We start from the raw sequence: 20,462 nt of genomic DNA, 5'->3' as shown, positions 1-20,462 counted from the left end.
GGGCGGGGACGTCAGAAGTGGGCGGGGGCGGGGGCGGGGGGATGGCCTGGACGGGGGCGGGCTCTCTGGGCCCCCATTGGCTACAGGCCCCCCGCCCTACCAGGGCTCCCCCACCTTACCCCCCCACATCAGTCTGTCCTGCTTCCAGCTGCTGCAGCCGCGCCTTCGCTGCCTCAGCATTCAGCAGCCCCCTGCTCCGGCTCAGCATGGCCACCCCAACACAGAGCCCCACAAAAGGTGAGCGTCGCCGAGGGAATGGGTGCTAGGATGGAGGTGGGGGGACCCTGGATCTAAAAGCTTAGGGGGGACAGGATGTGGGGTTAATCCCATACTGAAAGGAAGAGGAAGGGGAAATGTCTGCCCCTATCATGGGCAGAAGCCCAAGAGCACATTCCTTGACGCCTCTTGGGGTTTCTTGGACACCCTGTACAGGACCTATGATTAGAGAGTGACAGTCCCAAGAGAAAGGATGCTCGGACAGGTTGCTATGGCAACCGGGTGCCTGGTCCAGCACAGCGGTGGAAGCTAAAGGGAAGAGATGGGAATTTAAGGGTGGGAGCTGATGGATCCTGCCTGCAGCCAGAGAGGTTCTGGAAGACTTTGGCACCCTGAGGTGGGCCAGTTAAAGGGGTCATTATCCCATGACTGCCTAGTATAGTGTAAATATTTCCTGAACTCCCTGACAGGCAAATGCTAAAGGACCAGAGGGACTGTTGAAGGGGGAAGAGGGTGGTAGTGGTGTGGTAAGAGATGAGCTAAGAAAGCTTGAAAGAGATAGAGACCAAGAGAAACAGGACAGCCAGAGGCACAAAAACCCAGGTGACAGTCTCAGAGATGCAGAGTTGGGAGGAGACAGAGAGATAGAGAGACAGACAGAAAGGAAGAGAGGCCAATTTTCAGACGTAGAGACACTGAGACAGAGGAATATAGACAAGTATGGAGGGAGGGGGAACGGGTGGGGCTGCTGCACTGCAGTGAACGCGCGCAGGGTGGGAAATGAATGTCGGGGACCCCCCCTTCCCAGCCCACATGTACTTTGGCTTCATCTTGGAGACACACTTGTCTCCCCACATTCAGTCGCACTGAATTTGCTCTTAGCACCCATTAACCCAGATCTGCGAGCACCGGCTTAAACATTCTCCGGCTCCGTGGCTTCCTGATCTCTCCCTGCAGAGGAGCTAGTGTTAGGATGCCTGAACCCGACTGGGGGTAAGGCAGAGTATCCGGGGTGCCGCGGAGCTCCTAGCGGTAGAGGGAACCCCAATTCCACTCTCATGGCACCTTCCCTAACCTCTTTCCCAGCAGGCAGAGGGTGGGTTGGAGGCTGGCTTCTGTGCAGAACCCTAGCTGCAGAATTCCGGGCAGGGAGGGGGTGAGGGGCTGCAGAGTCTGGGAGCCACCCCAGGGAGAGGTGGGCAGGATTGAGCCAGCAGGTCTGGCAGGAGCCCAGGGTTTCTTTTTCGCAGAGGTGGTGGTTAGCAGGATCGATGGCAGCAGACGGGTAGAGGTGGGAGGGCAGATGCCTCGCCAATCCCCTTCTCCCTATCACAGCCTGATAGGGGACCGCAGGACTTGGGAAACCCCGGGGGAGGAAAAGCTCCGGTGCATTCTTCGCAGGCAGCTTACGGAAACAAATTAATGAATTGTTGAGGGAGGGAAGGGAGATGCGGTTCTTGCCAGAGAACAAGAGGGAGAATCAGGGATGTGCAGAACGGCGGCGATGTGGGCACACCTGGGTCTAGGTCCCTATTTTTGGGAGCAAAGACACTCAGCTTGGCCAGAAGCCAGGTCTGCAGGGGTAAAGTAAAGGGGGGAGGTAAGATTGACCCAGCCACCAGACCTCACACAGAACCCCACCCAGACTAAAGTGCCAGGACCCCAATCACCTCGCAAGATGCCCTGGTTACCATAGCAACCACCTCCTTCTTGATCTCTCCCTGGCAACTGGCCAAGAGTAGTGAACATCGCTTCTCCTGCCTCTTGGCTCCACCCTTAACCCAACCACACCCTGAAGACTGGAACTGCCGTGGTCAGGGACTGCAGGGGATCTTTGGAGGAGCCCAGGAAGATGTTGGGATAGGCAGGCACCTGGAGAAGGGATGTATGAGAAACTAGGAGATGGAAAGATCCTCAGCCTTTGATGCAATCACCTGCAGGCTCGGAGGTCCTCTCAGCACTCATTTACTCATTCATTAATTCCAGAAAACTTCTTGAAACCAGACTGAACTGCAGAGACCAATCTGCCCAATCTGTGGTGAAGCTAAAATGCAGCCCAGTGGTCCCAGCTGTATGCATCCGACTTTTGCCCTATTAGAAAGTTCCTTCTATTGCTGTTTATTTAAGATTTTTTCCTTCAGAGAATTAACTTCTTAAAAAACAAACGTCAGTGGGCTTTATTTCTTTTTGTCACCACCACAAATGGAAAATTTGTACTATTTGTTTTTTCTATTGCCCTGAAAGATAGGAGGCAGGTGTGGTGGTGCATGCTGGACATCTCAGCATCCTGAAGGCAGAAGCATGAGGAATATGAGCTTAGGACCATCCTGTACTACATAGTGAGATCCTGTCCAAAAAAGGCAAAACTAAACCACATTTCCCAAACAACAATTCAGTTGACAAATGCTAAAGATACGTAGGCACCAAGCCAGGACTTCTTTAGAGGGGGAACAGAGACCCGGGAAGGATACACCAGATAAACCAGCTCTATCGGTCAGTTTTAGGCTCCAGGTAGTACTGGTAACACACAGTCCCAAAAGTCTCAGTGGAGGAAGGCCACTAGGAAGCATTGCTAACTTGTGGACATGTAGACAGAGGCAGGAGGTCTCCACACCCCAGAGTCAACTAAAGCACTCGTCATCTTGAGTATTCATTGGTCGGCTTTGAAGACACAGCCCTTCCCAGTTCCAGGAGAACCCAGAAAGGGGAGAGAAATACCAGTGCCATCACCGCCCCTCTTTCAAAAGCTGCAGAATTTGCTGGAGTCGGGGCAGAGTGTGGTGAGAGTTGCAGGGAGAGGCTGACAACTATAGGGTGGACAGCTTTTAATTTAAGCTTTACAGACAGGGTTTCACGATGTGGCCTCAGCTGGTCTGGAACTCACTATGTAGACCAGGTTGGCCTTAGACTTTCAGAGAGAGATCCACCTTCCTCTGCCTCCCGAGTGTTGGGATTAAAGGTGTATGCTACCATGACTGTCCAGGGTGGACATCTTACACTGGAAGGATGTCTGAGCTCCCTCTCTACCTGGCAGGGTCTTCTTGTAGCCCAGGCTGCCTTTGATGTCTCTATCCTGTCTCATTCTTCCATGTGCTGGGGTATGGGTGTGGACCACTATGCCTGCCTCTCCTAGCCTCCTGAAAGGGGATTAGGGCAAATGCGAGAGACTGAAAAAGGCACACACATGCACACACACGTGTGTGCACTATCTGAGGTTGGAGGAACCCAACCTCCGAGACCTAAGGGCCTTCTGTTTCACGTGGTGGGAAAGATCCATTTACAGAAGAGCACAAAGTTACCACAAGATTGATCTCAACTCTCCAAACTGCTGGTATCTTAGGTGACAGATATGTCAGCAGCACAGGTTGCCCATATGGGCTTTGGTGACAGCCTAAGCCAATGGGAGAGCCCTGCAGGGGGCAGCCTCACAACCTCAGGGACCCTGGGATGACTGGGAGGGTTGAGGGAGTCCTCAAGGAAAGCCAATGCATCCATCTGGTGGTCCTCTTGTGGGACTGGGCTCTGGTGGGCTCAGCGTGTGCACGTGTGTGTGCATGTGTATGCATGCATGTATGACTGTCCATGAGTGCAAGTGTGTGCATATATATGCGTGTATGCATGTGTGTGCATGTACGTGTGCATGTGCGTATATGTATGTGTGTGTGCATGTGTGTGCACATGCGTGTGTGTTTCACAGAATAACTGAGGGGTCTAGGACCAGAACTGTCATGCACAGCTGGGCAGGTGGTACACTGTACAGGGTGTGGCACTGATAGAGTGACTGGGTCTGGAGAGCATCCCATGTGTCTACTGAGAGGCGGTATCATCCACAATCGAGGGGCTTCCTACTCCAAGTCCCATAAAGAAACAGCTTGCCCATCTTAGTCCTCAAAGATGTCCAGCAAGCCAGCACTGAAACATGTCTCCCCCTCTTCTCTGTCTTCTTCCCCACAGTTCCTGATGAACCAGATCCATTTTACTATGGTGAGTGTTGGATCTTGTGCTGGGAAGCTTCAGCGGGGACTGCAGGACATGGGCCATCAGCTGTGTGGTCACGTGGCTATGGCTCACTGAAGGGGTCTGTGGAGGGCAGAGCCAGGTTGAGGGAAGGGAGGTGGTCTCCTACCCGTCCAGCCCCCAATGGGGACTGTGAGCCTTGTAAAGCCTGTTTTCTCTTGGGTTCAGGATAGAGATTAACTGGGGTCAGCAAGCACCCACCTAAGGCTGCCTGTTTGGAGACTAGGAAGAGACCTGGAAAGGGCAAAGGAATCCTTGTATCAGTGCTAGACGAACTCCATCAGTTGAAGGAGGCTGCTGCCTGCCTCAATAGCAAATAATACTCAGCGCCTCCCTGGATTATGGGCTCGTGGGCTGAAATAAGCAGAGGGGCCACTTGTGAAGAGCGCTGAGGTTTGAGTCTTAATTTACCCACTTCTAGCTGTGTGGCCGAGGGCAAGCAACTTTGCCTCTCTGGACTCTCCTAAAGTCCAGTATGCACTTATAGGTGCAGTATGGTTCCCACTTATGAGGACCATGGGAAGAGTTGCCATAATAACACCTTTCTCTCATCCGTAAGACACTGAAGCCCTGGCTCTGGCAGATCAGAGATCTAGCCTGAATTCCCCCCATTTTGTCTCCTGAGCCCCTCCATCTTTACTCATGAATACAGACTCCCTCATAGGCCAAGGTCCTTACTAGCAACCTCAGGGCCTTTGGACTTACTGTTTCTTCTGCCAGGAACATGGCCCCTTCCCCCTCCCCCACACAGTGAGCTAAGGCTCCTCTCCTTGCTGGCCTCGGATCAGATATTGACTGCTCCCTAGGAGGCTCTCCCTGAGTCCCCAGCAGGAGCAGCCACACCACACCCTGCCGTGACTTGGGGATTTGTGTGTGGCTTTGTTTCTGTTAGCAATTTTTGTTGGTTGCTGAATGCTTGATCACAGCATCGGAGCCAGCCGCTGAAGGGCGGACGCAAGGGGTACACAGCAGGTGCTCCCCTGTCCCCTCCCTGAGAAGCCTGTGTGCCCTGGGTGGTTGCTAGGCCCCGTACCTGGCTCTGGAGACACCATGGGGCCCTGGCAGCCTCCTGCTCACCTACTCACCACACATGTATACCAGACAAGAACAATTCTTCCCAGCATTCAGGAGGTTGAGGCAGGGGGACGGTGAGTTTGAGATCAGTCTGCACTATACAGTGAGACCCGGTCTCCAAGGAATAAATTCTTATGAAAGAAATTCAAAGAGGGGCTGGGACCTCATGAGACCACGAGGCTTTTAAATGGGACATTTCAAGTAAACCCACAGGTTGATGAGGAAGTCAAGTGCATGGAGCCTTCAGGTAGAGGAGGCAAGGTGGTGCAAAGGTCCTGAGGCAGGATGGCTGGCATGCTCTAGGATTAGGGGGTTTATACAGCTAAGCAGAGGACTGATGAGAATATGGGGGGCGGCGAATCCTGAGTAGAATCAGGGCTAAGTCATCTACATCAGTGCTAAATGAACTGTGTTAGTCAGGCGAGGCTGCTGCCTGCCTCAGTAACAATTAGTACTCAACATCTCCATGGGTTAGGACCAGGACTATGGGCTCATGCCCTGAAATAATCAGAGAAGCATCTTGGGAAGAGTCATAAGACGACTCTGAGGTTTGAATCTTGCCTTACATTGGTTTTTGATTGGAAAACTGGGGGTGAGGCATTTGGGAGGCCTCTGCTGGCCCCTGGTCTGACTGGGAGTAATAAGGTTCTTGTTGCTGCGGGAGGGAGAGTGGAGGCAGGGCAGCAAGATCACAGAGAGGTCTGCTGGGATAGTCTAGGCCCTGACTATGCAGGACAGGAACAAGATGAGGACCCAAGAAGGGGCAGCTGACGGAGCTGAGTATCTAGTGTGAGAATCCAGAAGAGCAGCATTGGGAATGAGGGTGGAGGGTAGAGAAACACAAAGGTCTTAGGTAGCTCAGGTAATTTGGGTCCTCCCCAGTCCCTGGTGGAGTTGGTGGGCTCAGCTGGCAGCTTTCCTGTCCTGTTGGGCCACTGACCTGAGCCCCAGGCTGGGCTGAGAGCTGCCGTGCCCTGAGGTACGTACCCCTGTCTCCCTTAGACTATGCCACCGTGCAGACTGTGGGGATGACCCTGGCCACTATCATGTTCGTGCTGGGTATCATCATCATCCTCAGTAAGTGCTCCCCACTTGTGGCGTGTGTCCCCACCTTAGAGGCTCTCCTGCCCACCCCCACCCTATCCCCATGTGCAAAAGTTCCTCTCTTCAACCTTTGAGGGTTCCCTGCTGGCCCCACCCTCCCCATCCTTACCTGTGAAGGTCCTCTGCTTGCCCTGCCCAGACCTTCCTACCCTACCCGCATTGTTCCCTGCTATTTCTTTCCTAACAGGCAAGAAGGTGAAGTGCAGGAAGGCTGACTCCAGGTCTGAGAGGTGGGGCAGCCTGGGGAACTGGGATGGAGACCCCTAACATAGGGCCCAGGGAGCCTAGCCACCTTGCTAAACTTCCCTCTCCTCTCTCTCCACAGCCCAACATGCAAGTCCTGTAAGTCGGAACTGCCCTCCTCAGGTGAGCATGGCTTTGGAGGACACTAGCAGGGTCCTTAGACGGCTACCTGGGAGGACCAGAGCCAAGGGCCCACCAGGCTGCAGCTGATTCTAGGTCCTTCGCGGGACAAAGCTGCAGAGGGGGGATTCCAGCAATATCTCAAGGAGGTCCCAAGAAAATGCAGGAGTCAGAAAACTTGGTGGGTGGGGTGGAGCTGGGGAAGTCTACGAGAATGGAAGCATCCAGCTAGTGCCTGGGAAAGCCACACAGGCACCTCTACCTTCCAGTGAGCCCGTGGGAAGAGGAAGGGCGGGAGAGAGAGGAGAGCGAAGGAAGAGAGACTGGGCTTCTGAGTAAAGGCAATCAGAAGAAGCACGGGATACAGATTTAGCCTGGCAGTGGTGGCACAGGCCTTCAATCCCAACCCTCAGGAAGCAGAGACAGGTGGATCTCTGTGAGTTCAAGGCCAGCCTGGTCTATGGAGTGAGTTCCAGGACAGGCTCCATAGCTACATGGAGAAACCCTGTCTCAAAAAAAACCAAAAGAAAAAAAAAAGGAATACAGATTTAAAGATGGAGGGAAAGCAAGAATGGTGGTGTATACCTTTAATCCCAGTGCTTGGGTGGGGAGCAAAGAGGGTGCATCTCTATGAATCCCAGGCCAGCCAGGGCTGCGGAGTGAGACCCTGCCTCGTAAAAACAAAACAAACAACAGCAACACCCAAACGACAACAACATAAAAGATGAGGTTTGGAAGGACATGCTGCTGGGGATGCTGGCCTCCATGCGTGAGGCCCTGGGTCTAATGCCAAGCACTGCCTCAACTGGGCGCAGCACCTGTCCAGGAGAATCAGGAGGACTTTGAGGCCATTCCCAGTAATAGAGAAGGCTAGAGGGCAGCCTGGGCTACACGAGACTGTGTCTCAAAAACAAGAAGAAGCAAAATAGATTCCACCTGGAAGGAAGTGAGGGAAGAGGAAGCCGGTGTGCAGGAGAGGAGAGGAGGGCATGGCGAGTCAGTGCAGGGGACAGGAAGATGATAAAGATGGGCTGGAAGGTGATGGGGTGGCTGCGGAGCGGGGAGGGGAAGGGAGGCTGCAGACTGTGAGCAGTTCAGAGGGAGGCTTTGGGGTGTTTGTTAGTAGAATTACCTCCTTTATAAGGACTTTAGAAGAGTAACAAAATATCAGAGGCAGGACTCTCCACCTCTTACAATGTCTACTTAGCCCTGGCTATCCAAGAACTCACTGTGTAGCCCAGGCCAACCTCAAACTTATAGCAGTCCTCCTGCCTCAGCCTCCCAAGTGCTGGGGTTGCAGGTGTAAGCCACTAGGCTAGCTTCCCATCATCTCCGGACAAAGGGCGGTGCTCTGAGGAGTTAGGTTACACGTTACACGGGGGAGGCTGGGGGAGAAATTAGATCTGGTTTCATGTCTTCCTAATGAGAGTTAGGAACATCAGCAGTGTCTCTGTGGTGCTGGGGCAGGAGTTTGGCCCAGCCTTAGCTTAGGCAGGAGAACAAAGATGGCCTGTCTTGGAAGGGAAGTGGAGGCCTGGCGGATGCCTGCTAGATGTACGGGTTCTCCAGAGCCTATGTATAAAAGGAGCTTGTGGGTGTAGCGTGAGGTGAGGCCTCTTTCTGCCAAGGAGATTTTAAGCCCCCAGGAATACCCAGGTTAGCCTTAGGTGTTAACCACAGCAAGGTTCCCTTACTCTGTGGCCCGGGATGGAGCAGACAGCATCAATGAAGATGTCCCCATAGTGACCAGATATCAGGGAATGGGAAGATATGTGGATTCCCCAAGCCTAGCCAGAGAGAGACCATCCCTAGACTCTGGTTCTTTCCCTCACTTGGGTCACTAACGTAAATTCTCTTCTGTTCCCAGCGCCTGGAGGTGGCGGCGTGTAGGACCTTCTGCAGATCTCCACTGCTGTCCCTGCCCGGAGCACAGGAGCCCGGGACGAAGGCGGTGGGGACCCAGCCTGGCGCCGGGGAGTATGCCCCCAATGAGCCGCCACACCCACCCCAAGGCAGGAGCCACTGCACCCCGCTGTCCTTCCCCAGGCCTTGGCAACGACGATCCCCCAAAGAGCCCATTTGCTCCCCAGACTCAGAGACTCAGGCCTCCAGCTCCTGGGATCCAGGAGTCTGTCCCCAGTTCCCTGGGGTCCTCATTTCCCTTCCTCCTGCATTTCCTGGTCTTCTCCAGGACCTTCCCGGCTGTCCCCTCAGGGTCCACGTGTTAAGCTTAATAAATGTGCATTCGTTTTTCCCCGTTCTGTCTGTGTGTTGTCATCTGTGGGCACCCAAGACTGGGTGGGAGGCTGAGGTGGTTGTGCTGTTTCTTCCTTCCTCCTCTTCTTTTCCTCCTTCTCCTCCTCAAGAGCCTCCTCTTCTCACCACATCCTTTCCTCCAGACCTTCCCAAGGGGCCTTCCCTTCTCTTTACCCTTGTCCCCATCTGTGTCCCCCCAGACCCTCCAGTGGAGGCCACCGCCCTCAGTCCCCCATCACCCTCCACCGCTCCTGCTCCCACCCCTGCCTGTGGGGCCTGGAAGCCGGAGAGGAAATGACTGAGCTGCTCTGGTCCCCGCCCGCCCTTGCCCGCGCCCCTGGCCACACCCTCCGCCCCGAGGCAGCTCCCACGCGGGACTCTCACTCTCCAGGCTAGAGACCCTGGGCGCCGACGTAAGTCCTTTCTTTGCTCTACCCTATTGCTGAGGGCCACGCATGCAGGTGGGAAACAGCTTAGGGGTCTTGGTGGAGGGGGAGCCTCGATGCCTCTTTGCCTCGCATTCACCCTGGTTCCTCTGTGGGCACACCTCCTGCCTCAGTCTCCCCAGAGCGGAGTCTTGGTCCCGGGCAGACCGGTCCCTCAGAGATATTCTCAGCATGGGTGCGGTGGAGCCTGCAAGGCAGCCGGACACCAGCTCACTTTTTCCTCTGAGTGCAGCCTTGCATTAGTCACCCTTCCTCTTCCCCTCCGGGCCCCACTGCTCTGGGCTCCTGTCCCCGAGGGAGCAGACACAGCGGGGCCCCTGGCTTCCTTTGCCAGGGAACCACCGGCGAGGAGGCTGAGCTCCAGCTGCAGGAGCAGGGAGCGGCTTCTCGGCCTCAGGGGTGTCAGGAGACCAGGCTCAGCTGACGCTTCTGGTTTTCTTTGGGGATCATCTTTTGGAAGAAGGGGATGGTGGCTTGGGGCTCTAGAAAGCATCCCTTCCCAGAGGCAGGTATCAGAGGGTCCTTGAGGCCGGGTGTGAGGGGGAGCCGGGCTGCTCCACGGAAGGGTTGAGGCTGCCGAGGGACCATGCCTCACTCTCCTTCGCCTCCACTCACCCACAGATGTCACCGTCCTGTTGTTTGTGTCTGCTCACCTTTGTCGCCCTGATTCTGCCCAGCAGAGGTAAGACGGCCCCCACCCCCAGCCTCAGTGGGCAGCTAGGTAGGGGTAACTGAAGACTAAATGCTCAGTTTCATCTTCTCATGCCCCTGGCCCGCAGTGAGCTGGCACCAGGAAGTGGGGGTGGTGAGGCGGGCTCTAGGTTGAACCCTCTTCAGACACTTCACACCTCTGGTGCCTGTTTCCAGAGAGTCTGGCTGGAGCCTGCCTTGCTGAGTGCCCTCCCTTTCACCTCTGAGAAGGACTTGTTGAGTTTGACTTGGCTGGCAGATTGGTGTCAGTTTTCTCCTCGGCAGCCAGGAAACCCCAGGCTCCCAGGAAAGCAGAACTGTGGGGGTTTTCTGACACAATAGTCAGGCAAAGGGGTCCAGGTGGGGCTACTGGACAGAGTAGGAGACCCTGAGCCTCACCTGGAAAGCTCTTGTCAAAAGGAACAGGCCAGGTGGCACTTGCCAATGTGTCTGGCGCCTTAGCTCACTTATGCTTAGTTAGATCCATTCTACATGGTGACATGATCATTGTATGGATGGGAAGCTGACGCTCAGTGAGCAAGTGTGGGGATACTGGAAGGGGCAGGAGCTGCCTGTGGGAGTATGAGACGCAGTGGCAGGCTGGGTTGCGGTGAAGTCAATGAGAAGAGGTGGTGGGGCTGGAAGCAGAACTTGGGGTCCAGGTAAACATTTTGGCTTTTCCTAGAGTGAGGTGCAGCTGACCTGGGCTCTGAGCCTTCAGGATCTGTCCTGACTTGGGTGTCCTCACAGGTTCCTTCTGGCTACAGGAGGTCAGAGAGAGGCTTCTGGGCACTCCAGTGGGAGGTGACAGGATCTAGGTGAGGAGCTGCCTACAGGGCAGGGGCCATAATCAGTTAATATCACACACTTTTCAGATGAGGCAAAGAGGGGGGGCTTCAGTGGTTCGGGACACACAGCAAGGAGGAGGTGGCTGGGAGCAGAATCTGAAGCCATGGATGGACCTGGCTGGCTCTACCACTGGGCCTCTCCACGAGGCTATCCTGCACGGATAGCCAGGCTTGATGCATTCTTAGGATCATGGAGTCACCCAGCAAGGCTGTTTTCCCTGGGAGTCAGGACCTTCAGATCTTCCAGGAGACTTCATAAGGTCAGGCACGGTGGTCCAGGGGGGGAGTATGAGGCCCCTTCTGACGGTTCAGCCTTGGTTCCCCAGGGCAGACTCCAGCAAAGGCCACACTAGGTTCTGCGATGGACCAGACTTCCGTCAATACTCCAGTCCCAGGTAAGGAAAGTGATACAGGTCTGTAAAATTCTCACTGCGGGTAACGACGCCACATACTTGGACCAAACAGGGAAATTTACAGTCATGTAACTGAAAAAGATTTAAAAAAAAGAAAAAGTCAGGGATTGAGCTTCAGGCATGGCCTGAAGTAGCTTAAATGCTATGGTCGGGGACCTAACAACCAACTCTTGCTCCTGGGTCCTCTGTTTTGAGTCCATCCTTAGTCAGCTTCTCATCTAAAAGAATCTAACGCTGGCAGGGGGCGGAGGGGCATTTGTATCCCAGGAAGAGGATGCTCCCAGCACGGCCCACCTCCTGAGTGCCCAGCCCGAGGCCTCTTACTAGAGCAGCTGATTCTGGTTGGTGGTCAGGGAGCTTTGGGAAACTGAGTCAAACCCTCTTTTCTGGGAAGGGCTTCTGAGTCTCACTCATGGTCTGGAGGCAGGGGAGACTTGGGCATCATGTTTGAGTGCTTATCAAAGGCCCTGAATTCTTCTCATCACCTCACAATGGAGCTGAAGGCAGTCCAGTGAAAGGCTCGCCTCACAGACATAAGGACCCAAGTTCAATCCCCAGAATGCATGTGAAAGGCCAGGCATAATGCCTACAAATCCCAAGGTGGACAGGTAGGGGCAGATGGATCCTAGGGCTTGCCAGCCTAACTTACCTGGTGAGTTCCGAGCCAATGAGAAAGCCTGTCTTAAAGAAGGTGGGTGGCTCTCACAGAAAGACAGTGGAGATTGCCTCTGCCCCCCCCCCCCGCACGCATACATGCATTGAAAAAAAAAAGATGGAGTTGCTATGGAAACACTTCAGTCTCCACCTGAGGAAACTTTCTGCTGCTCCCTTCCCACTTCTCTCTCTGACCCTGTTTTTAACCTCAGTTCCAGATGAAACCAACCCAGAAGTCCAGCCTACCCCTCCCATTCCGATCTGGGAAACTGATGGTGAGTGAGGTGAGAGGGCCCACGATGCACCCCCTCCTCTGACATCTGAAGTTTCCTTGCTCACCAGCCACCACAGCTCTGGACCCTTGCCAGCTCCACTCCATGTTTATCTTGTCCCGAAACCACTGCCTTGTAGCCCAGTTAGGCCTTGAACTCAGGGCAATCCTCCTTCCTCAGCCTCTGGAGTGCTGGCATGACAAGCTCCCTGTGCCTATTTGGCATCTGATTCCATTGACTTAAAAACAAAATAATTTTTTTAAATTGACCCATTTTCAAAGTTGAACACTTGCACTTTACAGACACTCCCAGTGCCTGCTCTGCCGTGGCTTCCACTCAGCTCTGTATCTCCCTAAAAGTTGTTTTTCAAGTAATTATTGTACTTTTTCTTGGAGTATAACATAATTTAGAGTGTTCTTTATCATTTCTTCAGTTAACAATTAATGATGCTGGAGACATGGCTCAGTGGTAGAGCCCCTGCCTAGAATCCCCCAGTGAGGGGCTGGAGTTGGCTCAGTGGTAGAGCCCCTGCCTAGAATCCCCCAGTGTGGGGCTGGGGGTGTGACTCAGTGGTAGAGCCCCTGCCTAGAATCCCCCAGTGAGGGGCGGTGTGATAGCATGCCAGTCATGTACGAGGCTCTGAGTTCAATTCTTAGTATCCCCCCCAAAATTAAGTATAAATTGTTTTATGCCAGCACACAGAAAGTTGCAGCAAGAGGACAAAAACTTAAAGTCAGCCTGGGCTACATGGTTTTGTTTTTAAAGAACAGTTGTCCTGGTAGTAATATGGACACACATTTCACTATCCTGCAGTGGTCAAAGGGTCCCCACTCCATCAAAATAAAGGAAGACCTGGTATTTTAGACTGTGTGTACTACAATGTGGGGGGAGCCCCGCTCGGCAGTTCTGTGGCCATCTCGTCCCCTCACTTCTGTCCTTGTCTTCTCACTGGAGTAGAAACCACGCAAAGCCAGACAGCGGCCAAAACCGAGATCCAGCACCCAACAGGAATGGACACCATGAATCTGGCGACAAAGCCAGGGACACACATGAGCAGAGAGAAAGGTAGAGCCTTGGCTGACAGCAGCAGCCTCTAGGTTTTGTTTAATTTCCTCCGTTCTGGGTCAGCATTCCCCCCGAGTGCCTTTCTTAAAGTGCCTGCCTGGGGAATTGCTAATAAGCTCTGTGTGTGTGTGTGGGGGGGGGGGGGATGTGAGTTCATGCATGTGTATGAGTGTGTCTGTGCATGAGTGTGTGCGTGTGTGTGAGAGGGGGTGAGTGCATGCATGTGTTTGAGTGTGTCTGTGCATGTGTGTGCATGTGTGTATGTGTGAGGGTGTCTGTGCATGAGTGTGTGCCTGTATGTGTGAGAGAGAGGGAATGAGTCCGTGTGTGTGTATGAGTGTGTCTGTGCATGAGTGTGTGTGTGTGTGTGTGTGTGAGGGGGTGAGTGCATGCATGTGTTTGAGTGTATCTGTGCATGTATGTGTGAGGGTGTCTGCATGAGTGTATGCCTGTATGTATGAGAGAGGGGGTGAGTCCATGTGTGTGTATATGAGTGTGTCTGTGCATGAGTGTGTGCATGTGTGTGAGAGAGGGGGGTGAGTGCATGTGTGTGTATGAGTGTGTCTGTGCATGAGTGTATGCGTGTGAGAGTGTGTCTCTCCGTGTGTGAGTTTGTGTATGAAAGTGTGAGTGTATGTGAAGCTGTCCAGAATTAAAGTGCAATGCCTCTGTGTGGAAGACCTTCTCAGATCCTTGAGAAGCCATTCTGTAGCAAGCAACTCTGTGCAATAGACGAGCTGACTGGCTGTCTGGTTCCCTATTTCTGGGCTGGTTGGCGCTGAGAAATGGAGTTGTGGGTTTCCTTTGAGTCTTTTTTTTCTGTTACAGCAGAATCTTTTCAGTTGCAAAATATCTCTCTTAAAAAAGATGTTATTGGCTCAATTCTGTAAAATCTGAAGATAAAGCATCAGGCACAGCTGGACCAGGAACTGTCAGTGTCTGAATTGCTACCCCTGGGTCTCTGCTGTCAACATTCTCTTTCCTTCTTGGTGGCAAAGATGTCCCATACTTGGGCAGCTAGGAGACACTTAACCCATAAGCCTGGAATGGACTCCTATTCGCCTGGTTGAGATCACATGTCCTTGTTTGATCCAACGGAAGCCTGAAAAGTGGGCCATTCTGGTTGGTCAATGGGGGCCTTGTTTCCCCTACCTTGAGGCTGGAAAAGTTCACCCAGCCGGGAATCAGGAAGTAGTTTCCTCTAGACTGGCAGGTCCCCCCCCCAAGCTGAGACTGAGGCCGGAGATGACCCCCTAATCCTCACGTGATGTCAGAACTCGGGAGACAGAGGTGGAAGAGAGAGCATGAGGCCAGCATGGAGGACCCTGTCTTGTTGAAATAGGAGCGGCGGGGCTTCGTCTCCAGCACCCTGGCCGCCTGGCTAGCTTATGCCCGAAATAACAACACACAAATTGTATTCTTTTAAACACTGCTTGCCCATTATATCTAGCCTCTTCTCAGCTAACTCTCGCACCTGGACCAGCCCATTTCTAATAATGTGTGTAAGCACCCCAAGGTGCGCTTACCGGGAAGATCCTAGCCTACGTCCATCCTGAGTCAGAGCTTCATCGCGTGTGTCTCTGAGAGCAGAGCTATCTCGCGTCTGTCTGAGGAGTCATACCTCACTTCCTCTTCCTCCTGTTTACTCCTCCCACCTATGTTTTAACCTATCAGGGCAAGCAGTTTCTTTATTTAATTAACCAATGAAATCAACAGATTGATATATGACACTCCCACATCACTGTCTCCAAATTTTTTAATTAAATTAATATTAAAAAGAGAATGCCCTGCTATTTTTAGTCCCAAATCAGAGGGAATGCTCACAATATTTTCAATAAGTATGTCTCCAGGACAGTGGGGACCAAGTCCATAAAATCCTGACTTCTGCGCTTGGGTTATGACTGGCGTTCAAGGAGAGGGGTACGCTTGGGGCTGAGCAGCTGGTCCTGCCTCCGGGTGCCAGCAGATGCTTGTTGCCAGAGTGTCGGTGGAAGGTGCCTGGGCGCCGTCCCCCAGATGCACAGATGTAGCCCTGTTATTACATCCACACTCCTGTCTCTGCCCCTGCGGCCCTTCCTGCCTTGTCTTCTAACCGTTTTTTTCTGCCTATCACCCGAAGGTACAACAGCACCCCCTGGGATGGGGTCTCCAAGCCCAACCAAAGATGAAGTGAGGTTCTACTTTTCCAATTCACACGGTTAGTACCTCCTTGCCATGACCATTCACAGGTGTCCTTTAGTTTCTGCTCTGTGTGGGGAAGTCTGAAGGGCTCATGCCCCAGAGGAGGCTGACAGAGGGCAGGAAGGCGGTGATGTCTGACCGGACAGATGGCAGCGTGTGCCTAAATGGCTGAACAAGCCAGGTCACCACCTCAGCACGTTTGGGTGGCTGCTTTCTGAGCTCTGAATTCTGAAAATTGAAGTTCAGGCTGGGTGTAGCTGGGTGGCTCTTCTAGCCTCTAGAGACTGGCTCACACACCTAAGATCACTCGTGGACCAGCAAGGACTCCATTTGGTAGTCTTGATTCTTCCCCTCCTGATCTCCACTTCCTGTCTACCAACCCCCAACGGAAGACATAGAAGCCATATGCCCAGGTCACCCATTCACCTGTGTATTCATCTCAGAGTCATGTGTGTGCCAGGCAGCCACCAACAAGACAGACAGATATCTCTGCTGTTACTGGGCATGGTGGTGCAGCCCTGTAATCTTTACCTGGAGAGCAGGGGAGAAAGATGCCTGCAAGTTTGAGGCCAGCCTGGATTCCACAGCAAGTTCCACGACAGCCTGGGCTATATAGCGAGACCCCCCCCTTGAAGCTGACACGTTAGTGGGAGAGGACAGCATATAATAATTGGGGTTCTTGGGCTGGAGAGATGGCTCAGAGGTTAAGAGCACTGACTGCTCTTCCAGAGGTCCTGAGTTCAATTCCCAGCAACCACATGGTGGCTTACAGCCATTTATAATGAGACCTGGCGCCCCCTTCTGGCTTACAGGCACACGTGGAAGGAATGCTATTCACATAATATAATAAGTAAATAGATATTTTTAAAAAAAAATAATTGGGGTTCTTATATATCGGGTAAGTTTTCATCTGTTATCAAGAAAAACAGAGCGTCTCATACACAGCACCGAGGAAGGCTTCCTGGTGCAGGAAGTGTCAGAGACGCCTTGCGGGTGTCTAGGGGAAGGCTGTTCCTATAAAGGACCTAAGGTGTGGGATGGTCTGCTTGGACTCAAGAGCAGGAAGGCCAGCGGATGCCAATAGTGAGGCAGAGTGAGTGGCGAAGGATCATGGGAGCCACATGGCACGTCCACAGGGAGGATTTCCACTTTCGTTCTAAGGCCTTAGAGCCTGAGTCTCGGGTGTCCTCGCCCAGCTCTGACTCACATTTGTCTGTTCCCTCTAGCCTCGGATGAGAACAACCCCTTCTACTATGGTAAGTAGCCCCCTACTCCAAAGCGCATACCACTGGAGATAAGGGGAGGAGGGACAAAGACCTCCTGACCTGACTCGTCCACTTCTGTCTCCACAGATGATTTCACTCTCAGGAAGCGGGGACTCCTGGTGGCAGCAGTACTGTTCATCACCGGCATTATCATCCTCACCAGTGAGAGTGGGGCCTGGGCAGACGGGGCACCGGGACTCGGGGCGGGGTGCTCTGGAGGTTGAGGGTCAGGGTCTTAAAACCACCTTGGGAGAGGCTGTGCAAACTCAGGTCCCCCACAGCTGTGACTCAGCTCCTCTCAAGCACCACGGGGCCCGTTCTTTGGGTTGCAATGGGACTGAGTCAGCAGGGGGCGCTGTTCCCAGGGCGCTGGTCGCTTCCCCTTACCATCTTAGTCTTTCTGGGCTTTTCATGGTGTCCGGTTGAGAGAGGCAAGGGGACACAGAGAAGACAAGCAGACTCAGCTGGCGGCTATGTCCACCACATTCTGCTTCACTGCAAGCCAAGGGCCGGCTTCGTTTGGGAGATGAGAAAACAGACTTTACTTTTTTCTTTTTGAACAGGATCTCACTGTGCTGCCCAGGCTGGCCTCAATCTCACAAACTCGCCTTAGCCTCCTGAGGGTTGAGATAGGTGTGTGTGCCACGCAGCTCAGCAGTTTTTGTTTTTGTTTGTTTTTTGAGACAGGGTCTCATGTAGCCCAGGCTAGCTTTGATCTTTCTACATAGCAAAAATGGCCTTGAACATAGTTTTTTTTTTTAAAAAGGGGGGGGGCGTTTATTGTTGTTTTCAAGTTATGTGTAAACTGGGCGGTGGTGGTGCACGCCTTTAATCCCAGCACTTGGGAGGCAGAGGCAGGCGGATCTCTGTGAGTTCGAGGCCAGCCTGGTCTATATTAGCTACTTCCAGGACAGGCTTGATAGCTACAGCGAAACCCTGTCTCGAAAAACAAACAAACAAACAAACAAACAAACAAAAATTATGTGTATAGGTGTGTGTCTGTGTGCGTGTGTGCGTGTGTAAATGCCGATGCCCATGGCAGTCAAAAGAGAGTGTTGGATCCCCTAGAGCTGGAGTTGCAGGAGATGTAAACCTCCCTATATGGGTATGGGTACTGGGAAACAAACTTGGATCCTCTCCCCCAAAAAGCGAAGTGGCTAACGAACTTCTGATCCTCCTGCCTCCACCTCCCAAGTGCTTAGATTATAGGCTTATAGGCACACTTGGTTAATGCCCCACTGGGAATCAAACCCATCACTTGAGTGTGCTGAGCAAGCTTTGTACCACCTAAACCGCATCCCCACCCCTCCCCCAGCCTCGCTTCCGCCCCGCCCCCTCCCCCGACTTTATTCATCGCTGGAAGCTCTGCTGTAACCAAATACTGGGAGCGATGTGTGGTAGTGCTTATTCTACTTTATAACTTAAGAAGGGACCCACGAGGCCTGGGAGCTAATCAGTGGGTGAAGTGCTCATGAGAACCTGAATTCAGATGCCCAGCCCCCCCCCTCAGGGGAAGCAGCATGTGTCCGTGACACCCCCACCCCTTGCTGAAGAGCAAGAGCCAAGCAGCCTAGCTGAATCGGTGTGTGCCAGGTTCAGCAAAACACTCCGCCTTCAAAGAAAATAAAGTGGAGAGTGATGGAGGACTCCATGTCCACCTCTGGTGGGGGAGGGTGGGTAGCAGAAGAGGTCACATGACAAGACAGGAAGTGAGAGAACAGGGAGGAGACCACAACTCCTTCTCCTGAGGATTAACTGACAGAGATTAAACCTATAACTTCCTGGGTGCCCATACCCTGCCTCCCAGACCGAGTACTGAGGACCCAGCTCTAAGAGGAGCGTTTGGAGGGACCGACCAAACCACTTGACACTTGGCGCAAGGCCTTGACAAGGCTGGCTTGCTCTGGGGGCTTCAGAGCTTGGTGGAGCCTTGGATGAACCCCTGTCGGTGAAGCAAGAGGTGGGGGTGAAATCAGGTTGTCCTGAGGACCAGGTGACAAAGCCTCTCTGAGTAGTAGGAGCAGCGTCTGCAGAGGTCCAGGGGCAGAACAGAGCTGGGCACTGAGGTAACAGTGAGGCGAGGCCATGGTGATGCAGGCAGGGAGGGCAGGACAGGAGGCCAGAGGCAGGTGGGCTGCTGTATTCCCATGTGCCTGGGGCTTCTTAAAATCGCTCCCCCATGCCCAGCTGACTCTGATCCAGGTCCCAGCCTCTCTCCTATTCTTTGAACTCATCTCTGCCCTTCTAGCCCAGGGCCTTTGCCCAGGCCCTTCCACTCCTGCCTGCATTTATTTACTTCAGTGTGTGTGTGTGTGTGTGTGTGTGTGTGTGTGTGTGTGTGTGTGCATGTAGTACACATACAGAGATCAGAGGGCAACTTTCACAAGTTAGTTTTCTCTTTCTCTCTCTTAAAACGAAGATTAATCAGGTGGTGGCACACTCCTTTAATCCCAGCACTCGGGAGGCACAGGCAGGTGGATCTCTGAGTTTGAGGCCAGCCTGGTCTACAGAGCGAATTTCAGGACAGCCAGGGCTACAGAGGAAAAACCTATCTAAAAACAAAACAAGCAAAAAACTACAAAGTTTTTTTTTTTTTTTTTATGTATATGGGCATTTTGTCTGTATGTAAGTCTGCACACCAGAAGAGGGCATCGGATCCCAGGGGACCACAGGTATTGATGGCTGTGAGCCTCCACGTGGGTGCTAGGAATTGAACTCAGGACGTCCTGAAGAGCAGCCTGTGCTCTTGAGCGCTGAGCCATCTCCTCCGCCTCTGGTTTTCTCTTCCTACCACACAGGTTCCAGGAATAGAGCTCAGGCCGGCTGGCTCAGCAGCAAGCACCTTTACTGGCTGAGCCAGCTCACCGGGCCCCCTTCTCATGTTTATGAAGTGGACTGGGAGCTTCCTGTGGGCCAAGACTGGCCTACCTGTCCCCCAGGTGCTTCCCAGAGTGCATGCGATAATCAATAGCTTCCAGCTCATGGGAGAACTGGTCTCTTTTCTTCCAGGTGGGAAGTGTAGACAGCTGTCCCGAGTATGCCTGAATCGCCACAGGTGAGTGGGGACTGACACCCCGATGGGCAGCCCAGCTGGAGCCTCCACGCCACAGCAGCTCACCACCCGCTGCCGCCTCCCTCTGCCCCAAGAGCCTACAGAGTGGCCAACACAAAATGATTCTCGAAGGAAGAGGCCACTGGAGGGAGCCAGGCCTTAGACTGGTGGCTTCCCCCCCTGCCCCCCCCCAGGGTGCCTGGCTCCCCAGGCATACCCTGCCCTGCCCTGCCCTGCCCCCTATCTAATCTGTTCAGATAAATCCAAGTGGTTTTTCTTCCAAGGTCTCTGTCTTCTGTGAGTTTGTAACACAGACGTGGGAGGAAGAGTCTGGCCTGGGCTCGGAGTCCTTGGGTGTAGGCAAGGGTGCCACACGCTCCACAGGGAAAACCTGGCATGTGCAGGGAAGGAGGATATGGCCAGGGTCCTTGGGGGTGAGGCAGGACCCTGGTCCAGCCCACTTTCAGAACTTGGGTTAGGACCAGCATACCTGGCTATCAGTCAGAGCACAAATAAGGATGAACTGGGGAACCCTGTCCCTCTGCC

The 20,462-nt window shown here is 53.3% G+C and overlaps 1 protein-coding gene across 6 annotated transcripts; it reads left to right on the top strand.

The window, feature by feature from the left end:
• Positions 1-29: 29 nt before the first annotated feature.
• On the top strand, positions 30-20,199 carry Fxyd7 (FXYD domain containing ion transport regulator 7). 6 transcript variants are annotated; one of them, XM_050119015.1, is made up of 9 exons: positions 9,273-9,443; positions 10,098-10,158; positions 11,341-11,409; positions 12,294-12,356; positions 13,311-13,418; positions 15,538-15,615; positions 16,826-16,855; positions 16,952-17,026; positions 19,874-20,199. In XM_050119015.1, the coding sequence occupies exons 2-9, from the start codon at positions 10,098-10,100 to the stop codon at positions 19,921-19,923; spliced, it is 534 nt and encodes a 177-aa protein (XP_049974972.1). In that variant the 5' UTR covers positions 9,273-9,443; the 3' UTR covers positions 19,924-20,199. The 6 variants fall into 6 exon arrangements, with proteins under 6 accessions (XP_049974974.1, XP_049974973.1, XP_049974972.1 ...); XM_050119011.1 differs by lacking the exon at positions 9,273-9,443 and adding an exon at positions 9,518-9,985; XM_050119014.1 differs by lacking the exon at positions 9,273-9,443 and adding an exon at positions 9,802-9,981.
• The last annotated feature ends 263 nt before the right edge of the window (positions 20,200-20,462 follow it).

Source organism: Alexandromys fortis, unplaced genomic scaffold, assembly GCF_014885135.2.
Source record: "Alexandromys fortis isolate MF-2015 unplaced genomic scaffold, M_Fortis_MF-2015_v1.1 scaffold_140, whole genome shotgun sequence".
In the NCBI taxonomy this organism is placed as follows: domain Eukaryota; kingdom Metazoa; phylum Chordata; class Mammalia; order Rodentia; family Cricetidae; genus Alexandromys; species Alexandromys fortis.
Note: the sequence above shows the minus strand (reverse complement) of the source record. Positions and strands in the feature narration are given on the sequence as shown.